The sequence below is a fragment of the Scardinius erythrophthalmus genome (assembly GCF_964197995.2).
Source record: "Scardinius erythrophthalmus genome assembly, chromosome: 1".
Classification (NCBI taxonomy): Eukaryota; Metazoa; Chordata; class Actinopteri; order Cypriniformes; family Leuciscidae; genus Scardinius; species Scardinius erythrophthalmus.
This window is the reverse complement of record NC_138221.1, coordinates 69,589,335-69,606,848: the sequence shown is the minus strand read 5'-3', so window position 1 is coordinate 69,606,848 and position 17,514 is coordinate 69,589,335. Positions and strand designations below refer to the sequence as shown.

Genomic DNA, 17,514 nt, shown 5'->3' with positions numbered 1-17,514 from the left:
ACACCGCAAATGTGAAAATACGAATGTTAACCGAGGGTTTAGGAGTGTACAGCATGAAACATCAGTTTATAAATACCCAGGATTGATTGTTAACCCCAGGTAAATTATTATCAGTGTAAAGGTTTACAATGACCCAGGGTTAACTATTATTATTAGTGTGAAAAGCCCTCTTGTATGTCAATAATTAGTTATAAAACAGATAGGTCTGGACCTTGATTCTGAATGGTTGAACCGAGTTTTAAGCCATGGTAAATTACTCAACAAGGACTCAAGCCATCCGTCACATAACATTTTCAGTGCTCTTATCACGGTTACGTTACAGTACCATAGCATTAAGGCCCGGACTAGTAGGCTCAGAGACAGTTTCTGGTCAATCCTGTTCCTGGAGTACCCACAGCACTGCACATTTTCAAATTCAACTCATCAGCTAGTTAGTAAAGACTCCAAGACCTCTAATATGTGTGTTAGATAAAAGAGACATCAAAAATGTACAGTGCTGGGATTGAAAACCACTGACCTAAATCAAAATATTTCTTATTTTAATACATCATCACCACAACTAGATATATGAGGTAGCCTAATTTTAAAAGTGTGATTTCTAGACCAGGAAAATGAATATATTTTTCTAAAAATGCTTAATCCTTATCCAGCAAATTATGAACAATGGAAAAGTCATGTAAATTCATTGGTTGAAAAGATATTCAGCTTTTAAAACTTCAGAAATTTAATTACTTTGATTTCAATTATAATTACAAATGAAAATAATTATTTTAAATATTTTAATCTGTAGACACTTCAAATTGAAGCGCATTCAGCTAAACTATTAGCCTACATGAGAGGTATTATGTTCATATTTAAAATCAGTTGATATTATGTTCATTTTTCACACTCACAGAGCTTTTCTGCAATTCCTCAGAGCAGGTAACAGTCTCCTTCGACCCTCTTGTGATGATATGATGTTTTTAAAGTCAAACTCATCCATCACCTTTTCTGACATTAAGATCAAGTTTGCCAAAGTTGAACATTGTGCAAGAGAAAGGTTTTGGTTACTTGTTCCAGATTGTAAAAATGCCTGCATTTCTTCAACAAGAGAACTATCCTTCATCTCAATCAAGCAGTGACACAGATTCATCCATCTTTCAGGGCTGACATTGTCTTTTGGACTTTCTGTGTTTTCATGTTTTTTAAGGTTTTGGATTATTTTCTCTCTGCTCTCTGGGTTGTTCTCTGTGTGAATCAGCAGATCCTGTAAGAGCCTCTGATTGGACTCCAGCGAGATGCCATGAAGGAATCGAAGGAAAAGATCCAGGTGTCCATTTTTACTCTTCAAGGCTTTATTCATTGCTCCCTTCAGAAACACATCCAGAGAAACAGTCTCACACTGAGTTCTGGACTTTCCTGTCAGGACAGTCTTACTTGAGAGCAACTTGAAAGTTCTGGAAACATTCTTACACCAACTTCTGACCTTTCCAGATCGAGTTCTGGAATTTCCTGTCAGGAACGTGTCTGTTAGGAATATTTCCAGAACTTCACTGTTCTTGTGTAAATAGCAGAGAAACACATACAGTGCTGCAAAAAACTCCTGAAAGCTGAGATGTACAAAGCTGTAAACCTTCCTGTGATAAATCACAGATTCCTCCCTAAAGATCTCAGTGCAAATCCCAGAATACACTGAGGCGTCAGTGACGTCTATGCCGCTCTCAATCAGGTCCTCCTCATAGAACATCACATTGCCCTTCATCAGCTGATTGAAAGCCAGTTCAGCAAGTTTCACAATCACTTCTCTGTTGGACTGCAGGAGTTTCTCTGGATCTCTCTCTTCATATTTCTGGTTCCTCATACTAGTTTGAATGAGGAGGAAGTGTATGTACATCTCAGTCAGAGTTTGAGGGATTTCTGCACTGAGATCTTGTTTCAGGATGTTTTGAAGCACAGTGGCTGAGATCCAGCAGAAGACGGGTATGTGACACATGATGTGGAGGCTTCTTGCTCTTCTGATGTGTGAGATGATTCTGCTGGCTTGATCCTCATCACTGATTCTCTTCCTGAAATATTCATCCTTCTGAGGCTCATTGAATCCCTGAATTTCTGTCACACGGTTGATGTATTTGGAGGGGATCTGATTGGCTGCTGCTGGTCTGGTGGTGATCCAGATGAGAGCAGAGGGAAGCAGATCTCCTTTCATGAGGTTTGACATCAACACACCCACTGATGAAGACTCAGTCACATCAGAAACTTTCTCACTGTCTGAAAACATCAGTGTAATTCTGCTTTCATCCAGACCATCAAAGATGAACACAACTGTGCATTCATCATAAATCTTTGAGTCCAGATCTTGAAGTTCAGGATGAAAGTCCAGCAGAAGTCTGTGAAGACTGTACTGATGATCTCGAATCAAGTTCAGCTCTCTAAATGGAAGAACAAACATGAAATCTACGTCCTGATTGGCTTTTCCCTCGGCCCAGTCCAGAATGAACTTCTGCACAGAGACGGTTTTTCCAATTCCAGCGATGCCTTTAGTAAGAACAGTCTTGATTTTGTCCTTCTTCTCTCTTCTCTTCTCCTCATATCCTAGTTCAAGTGAAGGATCAAAGATGTCATTGCAGTATATTGGAGTGTCTTGGAGGGTCTTGTAACTTTTCTCCATCTGTAGCACCTCATGTTCCTCATTCACTCCTTCACTCTCTCCCTCTATGATGTACAGCTGTGTGTAAATCCTGTTCAGGAGGGTCTGATTCTCTTGTAGTTTGATTCCCTCAAATAAGTTCTCATACTTGTTCTTCATGCTGGTTTTGTGCTGGTCTTTGACTCTCTGCAGATCATCATGCACTGGCTGGTGAGAGTCGAGCTGCAGGGCTGCTTCTGTGTCATGATGACTGATGTGTTTCTGACAGGAGGAGGATGTGCTGGTCTGACAGGACACATCTCTGATCTGGTCAGCTCTCACACCACTGAAAACACATCAAGAAGACAAAGACACAAAAACCTCTGTTAAAATAAATATACAAATCTGAAAAATGTATAAACTGACTTCCTAATATCACACATGGAGATCCTCACACAGATTTTATTTACCCATGTTGCTAAATACAATAAACTGTAAATGAATTATGCACATCAGGCATTTGGGGACAGATAATGACCTGCATATTAAAAGTAATGAGACATCAATATTTCAGTAGTCAAAATGTTCGAATAAAAGAGAAAGGCGGCTACAATTCTTGACCAGATTTACCATAAACCATTATTTTAAAATATCACAGAAACACTGACATGAAGAAAAAGCAGTGTTCATGTGAAATGATTACATGTAATTGATTTACTTGTAAATGGTGACAGATGATAATTAAAGGCAGGGTAGGTAGGATTTTTCTAAAAAAAAACATTCCAAATTTGTTTAAACTGTCTTTATATACCAATGCATAACTAAAATGTAAGTACTCTGAAAAAGAGAGTATAAAAATCGAGTGTCTGTAGACCTCTCACGACTGTTGTAAACACAGCTAATTATTTCCATTCACTCCCACCCCCTCCCTTCTGAGCTCCTTCCAAAGCCACACCCCCAAAACACATGAACGCGTGACGCTAAACGCTCAGGCTCAGTTGGAAGACGCATTTATTTACCTGAGACGAGTGGAGAGGAAGGAGCGCAGTGCATTCAGTGACATCATGTCAGAATAATAAAATACCTAACTTTATCACTATAAATATAAACAAATAAGATGGCCTTTAGTACTCACTATCAAGCTAGCATATCGATACTGGTAAAGTTTAAAATATATTTTGTTTGATTCGGTAACAAGCTATTTTTAGGCTATAGGTAACAATCTAGGCTATATTTATAAGGCAAAGCTAAAAACATGTTGCATTGATACACGTTTTTCCATTACCATCAGTTAAACTGTGATGAAGGTGAATTTCGTGTAAGATTCATAACATATACGGTGTTTTGCATGTAAGAGTTTCCATGATGATAACATTGTTGACTCTGATGAGGACTAACGTTACACTCCGGTGACAAGTACCGCATCGTCGGTTCGAGGACAGGTCCAGGGTCGAGGGCGAAACAGAGGAGGTCATTCAATATTGCGGGCAACCAGGGTCCGAGGAAGTAGTTTTTGCCTTGTTTGCCTTTGCTGACTGCATATGCAGGTGCTTTGAATTTTGAATGCTCTTTCTCTGCCATAATTTTACACTTCGTAGGTTCCGCGCCTCTTGCACTCCTCAAATCAAACGGGTGCGCGCGCATATGGGCAGATCTTGTAGCAACAGTGGTGGTAGCCATGGTTGCGAGAGTGAGTGACAGTCGCCCAAACCAATCAATTGTTTCGTCCCGAATGGAAATAATTAGCTGCGTTTATTGCAGATTAAAAGGTCTACAGTCACTCGATTTTTATACTCTCTTTTTCAGAGCACTTACATTTTAATTATGTATTGGTATATAAAGACAGTTTAGACAAATTTAAAAAAATAGTTTTTTTATAAAAATCCTACCTACCCTACCTTTAAATCAACAGTTATTCTGAAGAATATGTAAAGTTTGCTGTTGAAGCTAAAGGCAAAAATAATTAACATGATAATCAACAGCTGGCTTACTTTTCCATTTGTTGACATGACATGGTTTGATTCAGATGGTAAATATCGTATTAGGTTGGGTGTCCAAATTAGAGATAATCACCATATTTATAATGAAACCATTATATTTAAAAATATATATATATTAATCATATAATAAAATATCACAATTATTGTTACTACTGTAAAGCCAATATAATTTATGGGATCTCCTTCAAAGCTTTCAGAATCTTTAGTTTTTAAATATTTATTCTGTGTTTTTAAAATGAACAGTTTATTGACAGTATATTATTAAACAAAAATGCATTTACTTTATTAAAATAAACAGAACTAAAGTGATTGTTTTGAACAAGTACTAACTTGGATATAATGCAAAACACATTACTTTATTGCTAATGTATTTGTATCAACACTGGGGGCCTTTTGCCCCATTCTGGTGAGTCTTTTAAATGTTATAACTGTATGAGGCGGCAATAAGGATTTTTTATTATTTTTTTTTCCCAGACTCTGGATAGTCGGGGGTAAAAGGCTTAAAGGTTATTGCCGCCTCATACATTTATACGATTTTTTACCAAAACAAACCCCTTTAATGATTTATTTTTTTCCACAAAATGTATTAATCCATCAATATTCAATAAAAACATGTATTTTTTCTGCAATCATATACTATGCATAAAGAGCAAATGGCTTTGAATAAAGAGTGAGATTCCAGAGGCAGCCAGAAAAACATACTCAGTTAATATTAGATCAATACTATTATTAAAACTGACCTGAGTTCACCTTCACTGCACAACAGTTTGACAGTGTTTAGACCCTAAACATAACAATAATCTCAGACAGCAGCGTTTGATCAATATCATCAGCTCTGTCGGCCTAGAGAAGTTTTAGATGCTGCTCTGGTCAGACTCTTCACTGATAGCAACATCATTCCTATGAACCTCAAATAATATTGGCATTAATCAAAATAATGATGCTGTTTTGTGCATATATGATACGTACATATTCTGTTAAGCTGCTTTTAAACAGTTTATATTCCAAAAAGTGCTAAACAAATAAACTGTAGTAACTATTTCAATGGTTCACTTTAGACATTCTACTAACCAGAAGTAACTTTGCAACAACGTGAACTACAACTCATTAGAGTATCAGTAGACTGTTTAATTTCTGCTAAGACTTTATTTTGATGATCCTCAAAAGACATTTTACTGACTATAAGCAACTTTACAATTACATGTCAACTTATCCTACTAACCCGAACCCTAACACATTACCCTAACGGTACCTAACAGTCTACTAATACTCTAATGAGAGTTAGTTGACATGTAGTTGCGATTTACTTATAGTTAGTAGAATGTCTAAAGGCACTTTTCCACTGCGTGGTTCTGCTCGGCACGACTGGGCTCAGCTCGGCTCTCTTTATTTTTTTAGTTTAGCACCGCTTCTAAGTGATCATAGGCGCCGATCTCATGATCAAGCACCCAAAGAAAAATACGAGATATATTGTATTGATTTTAACCAATAAAAAATATATTGCAGTTTTCAGACACGATTATCTTCACCTTTTTATAGTTTATTTGAGGCCGTTTCTATGGCGTTATTTTAATGTCAAATGTCGAGAGCACATCGAAGTAATGCGCGAGCACAAATCTCTCAACTCACAGGCGGATCTCCTTCACTCTCACACAGAACTGGACGATCGTTCTCAAATATAGTCTCAGGCTCTTGTCTGCTCTCGCTCAGATATTACGTGTGCATGCTCAAACTCAAAATCTCTACTTGCTCTTTCTCTAGAATGATAAATTCTAGAATAAAGCAGAAAACATAAATCGGTGCCTATGGGTGGGATTATAGACTGATCGTTATAGTTGTGCCGCCACCTCGTCTACTGACCACAAAACAGACATTTCTTTTTTCAAGTTGCGTGTGACGTCGTTTAAAAAAGTTGTGTGGACAAATGATCCTGCGGTGGCTGTTGCTGACTATTTAAATCTGGTGGTTTTTGGTGTCTCATGTCGCAAATTCAATGACGCTGCAGTGAAGATCCTCTCTGACAAAATTAGTGATCTGCAGTGTTTACACGTCACATTTTAGTCTCGGTACGGCTCGCTTGGAACCTCAACTGAGGTGGTACAAAAAAAAAGTACCAGGTACTAACTTTACACAGTGGAAACTGACCTTCCTAGTCCAAAGCTTTAATTTCAGAGGTCATACAGATGATTTTCAGCAGGCATCTGAAAGTTTAACTGGTTAGGGCCCTCACAAGCACACTCTGAGTTTGACGTGTTTTCTTATAGAAATGAAAATAAGTTTACTAATTAAAAGTTGAGCAGTTGTTTAATGGTTTCTGAGATTAGTGGGTTTGTTGTTCAATAACAGAGCAGTTTACCAGTTAAGAAGAGCTCAATTCAGCAACAGAATAAGCAGCTCAACAAAAGATAGTGTTGTTTTTCAGCTCAAGTCAGTTAAATGTTGATTCAATTCAGTTCAATAACTGTGTCAATGTTCCAGAGATTATCAAATTCAATTCACCTATAAAGCAGATTGTCAAAGACAATATTGCCATCATCCAGCTCAATTTAGTTCAAGCTTTTCTCACTGCAATTAAATCAATAATTCTATTATTTAGGGCTGTGCAATTAATCAATTGATTTTTCGATTTCGGCTTTATTTCATGAGATAGCATTTTCAAGCTAATTTTAGTCAGCCAGTTCTCAAGTTATTTTATTATTTAATAGTTATTTTTGAGTTATTTTTGTTTCAAAATCCACAGATGCCTGAGGGGATTTACAAATGCACAAGAAGTGATTCACAAATGTGTGCAGAGATTTACAAATGCACAGAAAGCGGTTCATAAATAATAGGCTTGCTGCGATAGTCGGTGTTACCGGTGTTACACGGTGTTCAGTCTCAACACAGGTTTCATCACTTGCCCACCGCGGTACCGCAAAAAAAAAAAAGTTTAAAGCGTTATAAATATTTAACGCAATTATGCAGTATCCGTTTTTTTCTGTCACCCGTTGACAAGCGTTGTATGATCAGGCTCTTATTAATGTGAATGCTTTTAAACCATTCAAGCGTGACAAGACTAAAGAGGCCGCGCTGTAAGTCCTGCCTATTACACACACACACACACACGACCCACAAAAAAGACGCGCGTAAGTATCGAGTTCTCTTTCGGGCTTGAACAATCCGTAACACACACAGATTATGCCAAAATGTCCGTTTTGTCGAGTGTCTTCATAAGAGCAGTCTTAAATGATTTAAATAAAGTCTTAAATGAATGTAGAGATTTGTGATAAAACGCGCGCATGTCAGCAGCGGCTGGTTCTTAAAGTGTCATTAAAGGGATAGTTCACCCAAAAATGAAAATTCTGTCAGTAATTACTCACCCTCATGATGTTCCAACCCCGTAAGACCTTCGTTCATCTTCAGAACACAAATTAAGATATTTTTGATTAAATCTGAGAGCTGGATCACTCCTTCATAGGCTTCTAAGGGATTGGACCTTGCTGGCCCAGAAATTGTATTAAAGACATGGTTAATTTAGTCCATGTGACTACAGTGGCTCAATCTTAAGTTTATCAAGCGACGAGAATACTTTTTGTGTGCAAAAAAAAAAAAAAAAAAAACGACTTTATTCCACTATTCATTTCCTTCTCTCTGGGCCTCGAGTGAATTCACGTAGCGTAACAACGGTGTGTGGGTTGCACGTCACACACATGACCAGCGTCGGCCAATAGTGAGCCTACGTGTGACGTATAACACAGAAGCGCTGCGTTGTTACACTACGTGAACGAAGGTCTTACGGGGTTGGAACAACATGAGGGTGAGTAATTACTGACAGAATTTTCATTTTTGGGTAAACTAACCCTTTAATGTTAATCAAAGAACAAAGGTAAGAGAGTAAATTAGGATTTACGTAAAAATGTATACGAATTTTTGGTAGATTTACAATGCTAATAACCATGGAAATGCATCATTACAGTCTGAAAATATCTCTTAACACAATGCAATCACTAGTAAGACTTCCTGTTAATAAAGTATCTGGTAAGAATCTGTTCCATATTAACAATGCATTAAATCACATTACATGTTAATATAAATAAAATAAAACAAATTAAGTGATGTCTCATGTCTGAAGTCAAGGAGGCTTCCAATCACATTGTAACCAATGACATTTGAGGTTATTAAAACAGTAAGCCCCGCCCCTCGACTGCCAAAAAATAAAAGTGTTCGAGCAAGCAGATCAAGTGCCAGAGCGTGGGGAACTAACTCGCGAGCTCATTCAAACCCTGCGCGCGAGCATGACATGTCCTCTGCACACAATACAAACCCTCGCGCAGGGTTTGAATGAGCTTGCGAGTTCCCGTTTCCTCGCGTGTAGATCTGTTATCCTCTCGCGAATGTCATTTACTGCGCGCGTCAGTTGTGCGCTCCGTTAATTTTGTCATTGATTTTTCGCCATACAACGGGCATTGTTCAAATGACTCTGTACCAGTTGGATAGTCCTTCAACCATTTAGCGACACGAAAACTCCAGGCAGGAAACGTGTTAACAAACATGTTGGTTTGTAGCATTGAACAGCGGTTTGCAAAAGCAGCAAGTGCAGAGCGATTTTTGCAGGTTGTGCAAATAAAACATGAAAGTGATTGGTATTTACAGCCACTCGAGCGATTTGTTTGCTAAACTAAATAAGCCATTGAGCATTGTTGAGAGGTTAAACGTAATTGGATTGTTGGTTGCGCGAGAGACGGGTAAATCAGAGTGTGCTTGCTGTCGCTTCTCTATCGTCATTGGGTTAAACCTGCCAATAGCGCGCCATGTGGATAAGCCAGTTTGTGATTGGTTCCCGCAAATTTGTAACCAAAGCAGCAGAGATAAATGTACAGGTTTCCAGCCTGAGCTACAGGACGAAATCAAAACGCCCAAGATCAAGCTGGGTTTACCCAGTCTAACTGCTTTCTCCATTTCTGTAAATCCGTTTTTATGAATGAATGAGTCTCTCACCCGTTGCTCTATAGTTTTTTTTTTTCATTAACAGCCGCTTGCACCCCCAGCTGGTGAGGTCGACTAACAGCAGATGGAGATTATCAATCAGCAATCTACTGATATTCCTGCAGTTCCCGGATATCAAATGTTGAATTTTCTGTCGAATTTAAACCACTGAATTTGTAGAAGCAAATTTGTAAAGCAAAATAAAATGGACCGAAAATTGCCTGTTAAATATTATGGGTTGCATTTTTAAACAGAATGAACATTTTGGAAGTGAAATATGAAAGGTGAAAATGGATTATTTAATTTTTAATAATGAAAATGAGTGAAATGTTTTGAATTGAAATATCACAGCATAAATATACAACCATGTTGAATTTCAGCCCAAAAAAATGCAAGCCCTGAAAATACAATGCATTAAAATTCAAGCAGGGTTTAATGCAATGCATATTTTTTCAAGTAGTGCATATCAACAAGCTTTTTTGTTTCAAAAACATTTGTCATTATTTTACTTCCATACTAATGAGACTAACTAGTTATCTGGATTCCAAGACTATCATCTATAAATATATTCAATTTGGATCCATATTTTATATAGTCTTTTTGCCCTTTATTTGAACAACTATTTGTGCAACCATACGACACTCGTTTTTGTCTGTATGCGTGTTATTAACAGTTTTTAGAGGTGATGAACCAATATAATATCTTGACTGCCCAGACAGCCCTGAACTTCATGATACTCACACAGGGGCAGAGGTCACAGCAGGTCCATCACTGAGATCAGGGGGCTCATGCTTGGAGATGTTAATCTTCATGGACACACAGCTGAATCCTGAAGATGGTCCATCACTGAGTCTAGGGGGATCCATCATGGAGGTGTTACTCTTCATGGACACACAGCTGAATCCTGAAGATGGTCCATCACTGAGTCTAGGGGGATCCATCATGGAGTTGTTACTCTTCATGGACACACAGCTGAATCCTGAAGATGGTCCATCACTGAGTCTAGGGGGATCCATCATGGAGTTGTTACTCTTCATGGACACACAGCTGGATACTGGAGATGCTGCTCTCTGGGTGTGAACAGACGCCTCCTCCTCTCTATCCTCACACACACTCATTTTACATGTACGGTTATCCTCCTCTCTCTCCTCAAACACACTCATTTTACAGGAAGTTTCTCCTCTTCCTCCTTGACGTGACACTTTACTTAAAGGCCTGTATATGAACACAGAAAACATGCACAAAACACAATTGAATTTTGACACATTTTATTTAAATGGCATTTAATTAATTTTAACTTAACGTCAACAGTTTTTCTGCAGTTAATAGTATGTTTGTAGAGCAACATGTCCGACATGTCGGCGTTTAAACACAGGATTCACCTTCACTTTAATGACACTGCTGAACTCTAGCAGGTGTTTTTCACAATCCGTTTAGTCGTCTCGCATTAAGCAAATATGATGTTACTTTTAATGTTTATGCTACGGCCACACTTTCTTTCCCCAGTCTTACTGCGTCACTCAACACACATTACAATATTATAAAAAAAAAATAATTAAATACGTATTTAAAGTCAACCGAAGATTTTAACACTAAACTAATTTTCTCCTGTTAAAGAAAAAAGTAAGTGTAAGTTTTTTCTGCCATTTGATGAGTGTTACAGTTGACGTGTCTTGAAGTAGGACTATATAACGAAAGTAGCCTAACCTTAAACACTTATCATGTATTTGAGTTTGAGTTCGTCAAGGTGTGTTGAGACACAAATACTTTATTGACATTGCAGATATGAAAAGTTTAACGAACTTACTGTCACATGTGAAGCGATTGCTGATTTTCTATCTTCCGAAATGGCGTTTTTACTGTCATCGACTGCTTTCGGTTTCACCGTGAGACAGGTAAATGTCACAGGTAAACATCCAACAGCTCCTCCTCGAATGGATTCTTTTCTCACTTCCGGGTTTGAAACGAGGAAATAAATTATAGCTGTGCCTGTGCCATATAAATGCGAGACCATATTAAAAGAAAATGCGTCCCCACTTCCACAATTTGTATTAGGCTATACAAAATAGAAAAGTAAAAGAAGAAAAAAAATTGGGGATTCATTTGTTTGGACATGCTAAATGGAAATATTGGACATTTTAATGGAAATACAAAAAAAAAAAAGCCACAATTTATAATTTTGCTAATTACCAAACTACTACTTTTGAACATTCTGTTGATTAACTTTGCAACTCCACATCAGTCATTAGATTAGATATTAGTAGACAGTCTTAATATCTTCTAACACTTTATTGTGATGGTCCTCCAACAGACATTCTACTGAATATAGGCTATGTAAAAAATAAAAGGGAATAAATAAAAAGAGTCAAAAATCTTATTCTCTAGCGTCTTCTGTCAACAAAACCATAAAGTTTGGTATTAGTAAACATGCATTTGAAATCGTTCATGTTAAAATTGTAAACCTTCATGCAGGGTTCTCAAGTTTTATCAAAAGCTTGGAGTGAGATCACATGCGGTTAGGGGAGGAGCCCTAATGGAGCCCCGCCCCCTAATTTTGCCCATTGTTCATAATTAACCAGCACAAATTGAAATTATAACAATTGGTAAATCTGATAAATGACAGCGCAATTCATCACATCAAATATACTCTTTAATGTTATATTTCAAAATTACAAATATACAAAAATTACAAAAATATAACAAAATGCTCCAAACAGTTTGGAAAAACAAATCTTTTTGCATTTTGAATGTGTCTAGTCGAAATGGTATACTGATTTATTGTGTGGTGGGACACTGAACAAATTACATATTGGAGTATTAAGGTGTGTGTGTGTGTGTGTGTGTGTGTGTGTGTGTGTGTGTGTGTGTGTGTGTGTGTGTGTGTGTGTGCAATGGCAATGATTAATGTATGTTTTGACCAAGGTTATAATCGTTAACGAAAACTAACGAAAAAAAGAAAACTAGGTGGGAAAAAACGTACTCGGTTACTAATGTAACCTCGGTTCTCTCTAGAAGAGGGAACGAGTATTGCGTAAGGTTAGCTTACGCATCGGGAAAGTCTTCTTTCTTCGAGATCTGAAGCCAAAAAATTATCCTTAATTTTGTATACATTGTCAACGCAGTGCAGCAGCCGACAGACCTAGGCAGGCTGTATAAGCGTGCTCATTGGCTGCTCGGCGGCAACTGCTTAAGCCTATCGGTGAGCGCTCTGAACGCGGAAACCAATGAGGGCGCTTTGCGCCCTCCACACCCTTCTAACCGTCAGAATGGGTGTGGCCAGCGTGTATATATTCAGCGCTCATAGGCTAAAATTCTGGTTTTCGCAGTCTGAAGCGCAAAAGCTCGTGGCGCGACACGGCAGGTTACGCAATACTCGTTCCCTCTTCTAGAGAGAACCGAGGTTACATTAGTAACCGAGTACGTTCTCTTACGAGAGGTCTCTCGTATTGCGTAAGGTTAGCTTACGCATCGGGAACCCTTTGTCAACACCGTGTGCGCCGAGCATCCAGCCCATGAATCCCAGGGAAACCGGGGAAAACACTCTGCTGGGAAATGTGGCCGGTCGGAGAGACGGGCCAGCGCAGTACAGGCACTTCATGCAGCATATGAAATAGAGCGGCGCGGCCGGTCTATAAACATATAACAGTACAAACAGTAGGGCCGGCAGAGCGAGCCCATACAGTACATAAGCACTCATAAGGGTAGGAGAAAAACGACATAGTCGGTCTCACATGAAGGGAAAAATTCCCGCGCGACAGAGAATAATACGGGCGGCCAGCAGCGCGGGCCAGCACCGACAACAGCGCGTAACGGGAAATAGGAAACAGAGCGGATCAGCCGGTCTGAGTCAAACACTTCACCCTGAGTATAGTACCAGAATAGCGCCAGCATATGAACGTAGTCTGCACACGAGAAATGGGCAGAGCATACATGTCACTTATGCTGACAGTATTTTTGCCTGTAGGGCAGGAACTTCCAGGTTATAAAACCTCACGAATGTTGACGGGGAGGCCCAGCCCGCCGCCATACAAATACCGTGATTGGAAATTCCGCTGGACCAGGCCCACGACGAGGCCATGCCTCTAGTGGAGTGGGCTCTGATGCCCAGAGGGCACTGCAGGTGTCTGGAGGCATAAGCTGCTGCTATCGCGTCCACTATCCACCTGGACAAGCTCTGTTTCGAGGCGGCAAGACCCTTGGTGCGTCCGCCGAAGGAAACAAAGAGCTGCTCTGAACGCCTGAAAGCGGCGGAGCGCGTGATGTAGGGGTGCAACGGATCAAAAAACTCACGGTTCGGATCGTTTCTCGGATCAGAGTCACGGATCGGATCATTTTTCGGATCAGCAAAAAAAAAAAAAAAAAAAAAACTAGACAAGACAAGACAAATAAACACAAGTTTTGTCTTTTTATTTATTAACACTTTTAAAATATTAAAATATTAATTCGTTTTCACTCCTGTCAGTGAAACACCGGGTTGATGTCGCTTCAAATGCGTGTGTTTCCACGGATGTCCCGATACCACTTTTTCACTTCCGATACGATACCGATGCCGCAGTTTTGGCTATTTGCCGATACCGATATCAATCCGATATTTTTATTTTATTCTTGAACTAATACTACTAATAATAAAATATATGGAAGCACTTTGCTCAATTAGCCACATAAAAACATCTCACTCAAATGGAGAACAAATACTTCTCCAGTATATAGTCCACAACAACAGTTGATAATGAAAGACTGCCACCCTTTATTCAAAAGACCTTGAGATATGTTTGGTAATTGTAGGCTACCTGAATGAATTTAAAATTAATTTGCTATATTTCAGATCAATATATTTGTTTCCTTAAAATTTTACTTAACTTTAACGTTATTCTCATCTGAATTATAAATCATTTATTTCTGTATAAAATGATACTACCATTAAAAACACATTTGATTTTCTTTTTTAATCAATGTAGAATGTGTAACTTCAAAATAAACAGATTACTCTGTTTGAGGACAAGAAATGAAAACCAATGCAATGATGAATGTCCAAAAGATGAGATAATTTTTGCTTTTAAACAGCATGTGTGTGTGTGTGTGTGTGTGTGTGTGTGTGTGTGTGTGTGTGTGTGATTGTTCGATCGCGCCCGTGCCTCTCTCTCTCTCTCTCTCTCTCTCTCTCTCTCTCTCTCTCTCTCTCTCTCTCTCTCTCTCTGACACACACACTCCAGCATACATCGCAGCCTGTTCATTTTGCTGCGTTCACACCATACGCGAATAGAGCGTCAAATGCTTGAACAGTTTGAATCCTTTCGCGCGTCCAAAGCAAATATGACGCGCCGCGCGCGTATAATGATAAAGCGAGCGTTTGAAGCGAAATAGACGCGTGTTCCAGGGAAGCCAAAATGCTCCCATACAGGGGATTTCAATGACGCGGGTCGTTCAAGCTCCTCCGTTCCTCCGCTCGCCATGACCACGCTGTGTGTGGACTGAACATGCGCACAACTTTGTTTTTTTTTCATAAATCAATCCGCGGATCACGTGTGTGCCGAACCGAAGATATTGATCCGAACGGATCACGGATCAGTGATGATCCGTTGCACCACTAGCGTGATGTAAACTCTCAGCGCCCGGACAGGGCATAGGAGGTTATCACTGTCCCCACTGTCGGATGTTGGCAGAGCCGAGAGGGACATAACTTGTGCCCTAAACGGGGTTCCAATCGCTTTGGGGATGTAACCGTGTCTCGGTCTGAGAATGACTTTCGAGTCATTCGGCCCGAACTCAAGACATGCAGGGCTAACAGATAGCGCGTGCAAATCACCCACTCGTTTGACTGAAGACAGAGCTATCAGAAAAATGGTTTTAAGCGACAGATACTTTAGATCCGCGGATTCAAGCGGTTCAAAGGGAAAAGCCTCTAGGGCCGCTAGGACCAAGGACAGATCCCACGAGGGAACCGAGGGGGGCCGCGGGGGATTCATCCGTCTAGCTCCTCTGAGGAAGCGGATAATGAGCTCATTCCTTCCCATTGCCCGGCCGCGCGTCATCTCAGCGAACGCTGCAATAGCGGCCACATATACTTTGAGCGTGGAAGGGGATCTGCCCTTTTCCAACAGCTCTTGTAAGAAGGAGAGCACCCGCGGGACCCCGCATGCGCGCGGATCCAAGTTTTTAGTAGCGCACCATTTAGAAAACACCGACCATTTAGACGCGTAGAGCCGTCTCGTGGAGGGGGCTCTCGACTGTGTGATCGTGTTCACGACCCCTTCTGACAGGTCAACGGGTATCCGTTGATCACCCATGCATGCAGCGACCAGCGCTCTGGATGGGGATTTTCCCATCGCGGGGCTATAAGCAGCACTGAGTGGTGCGTTTTTCTGATCCTCGAAATGACCTGTGGCAACAGGGAGATCGGAGGAAAAGCATACAGCGGGAGGCTGGGCCATGCCTGGGACAGCGCGTCCTCGCTCTTCGAATAAATCTTCGGGCATTGAGCATTGTCTTTCGACGCAAAGAGGTCGATTTCCGCTCTGCTGAATAGGCGCCAGAGAAACTGGACTGTCTGGGGGTGCAGAGACCATTCTCCCGGGGGAATGTTGTCCCTGGACAGTCTTCTGAACCGACATTCAGGTGGCCCGGCACGTGCGCGGCTCTCAGCGAGCGCAGCGAGCGGTAAGCCCACACGAGAAGGCGTTCTGTCAGCCTGCACAGATTCCTGGATCTGACACCGCCCTGTCGGTTCTCATAGGATACCATGGACGTGTTGTCCGAGCGGACTAGCACATGGTGATCCCGTATGAATGGGAGGAAGCGCCTGAGCGCGTTCTCGACCGCTATCATCTCCAAACAGTTTACTGTATGTGGAGGCATTTTTCCCGGTCTGACCACAGGCCAAAAGCCGGTTTGCCCTCGAACAGAGCGCCCCAGCCTGAGGTGGAAGCGTCCGTCGAGATAACTTTGCGGTGTGAGATAGCTCCCATTGTCACTCCCCGCTGGTACCAGTCGGCCGCTAACCAGGGCTTCAGAGCTGAAACGCAGCTCTGAGTCACTCTGATGCGAATACCGCCGGAAGCCCATGCTCTGTGAGGCACTCGGGCATTCAGCCAGCGTTGTAGCGGGTGCATTCGTAAAAGACCCAGCCGAAGCACTGCTGCGGCTGAGGCCATACAACCCAGTAACCTCTGAAATGTTTTGAGAGGTACGGTGCTGCCCGGCCGGAGGGACGCGGCCAGGCGTCGAATGCAGCGCGCGCGCTGTGTCGACAGGCGGGCCGTGTACTGATATACCTGACCGTCGAAGGCGAATCTCAAGAATGGCCTGTGACGGGGTATTATCTGGATCTGAAAAGCACGCGTCTTTTAGATCGAGAGATATAAACCAGTCCCTCGGGCGAATTTGCGCGAGAATTTGTCTGGTTGTGAGCATTTTGAACGGTCTTCTCATAAGAGCCTTGTTCAAACGTCTCAGATCCAAAATTGGTCTGAGAGCTCCGTCCTTCTTGGGAACGAGGAAATAACGGCTGTAAAAGCCCGACTCGCTCATGGAAGGGGAAACCGGTTCTATAGCCCTTTTGCACAGAAGTGTAGCTATTTCTGCTCGAAGTAGATGTGCTACTTCCCCATTCACTCTGGTCTCGATACGCGCTTGAAAGCGCGGAGGGCGGCGAGCGAACTGCAGAGTATAGCCCTGTTTTACTGTGCTTAGCACCCGTTCTGATGCGCCTGGAATAGCTTTCCATGCTTTTGCGTGTGCAGCCAGGGGCAGAATGGCCTCCGGGCTCCGATCGCCGCGCATCGCGGGCTCGAGAGCTCGAAACGGAGGGTCGGGCGCGGCGCGCGCGCTCTTGGTGCTTAGATACGGCGGATCGCACGCAGCGATAGCTGGCCGTTTTACACACAGTGTCCCGGTGGCTTTAGACGGGGAACATTAAGTGTGAGGCGCGACGCGCGATGGCGGCGT

General features: G+C 41.3%; 1 protein-coding gene across 1 annotated transcript in view; it reads right to left on the bottom strand.

Annotated features, from left to right (window-relative positions):
* LOC308696553 (NACHT, LRR and PYD domains-containing protein 3-like) overlaps positions 1-10,927 on the bottom strand; it is a gene marked incomplete at both ends in the record, with an annotated part of 65,156 nt that extends 54,229 nt beyond the window's left edge. Inside the window, 3 exons of the mRNA XM_081375352.1 lie at positions 894-2,951; positions 10,312-10,785; positions 10,869-10,927. Coding sequence (XP_081231478.1) covers positions 894-2,951; positions 10,312-10,785; positions 10,869-10,927 — 2,591 coding nt within the window. The remainder of the gene's footprint in view (positions 1-893; positions 2,952-10,311; positions 10,786-10,868) is intronic.
* Between the last annotated feature and the right edge of the window lie 6,587 nt (positions 10,928-17,514).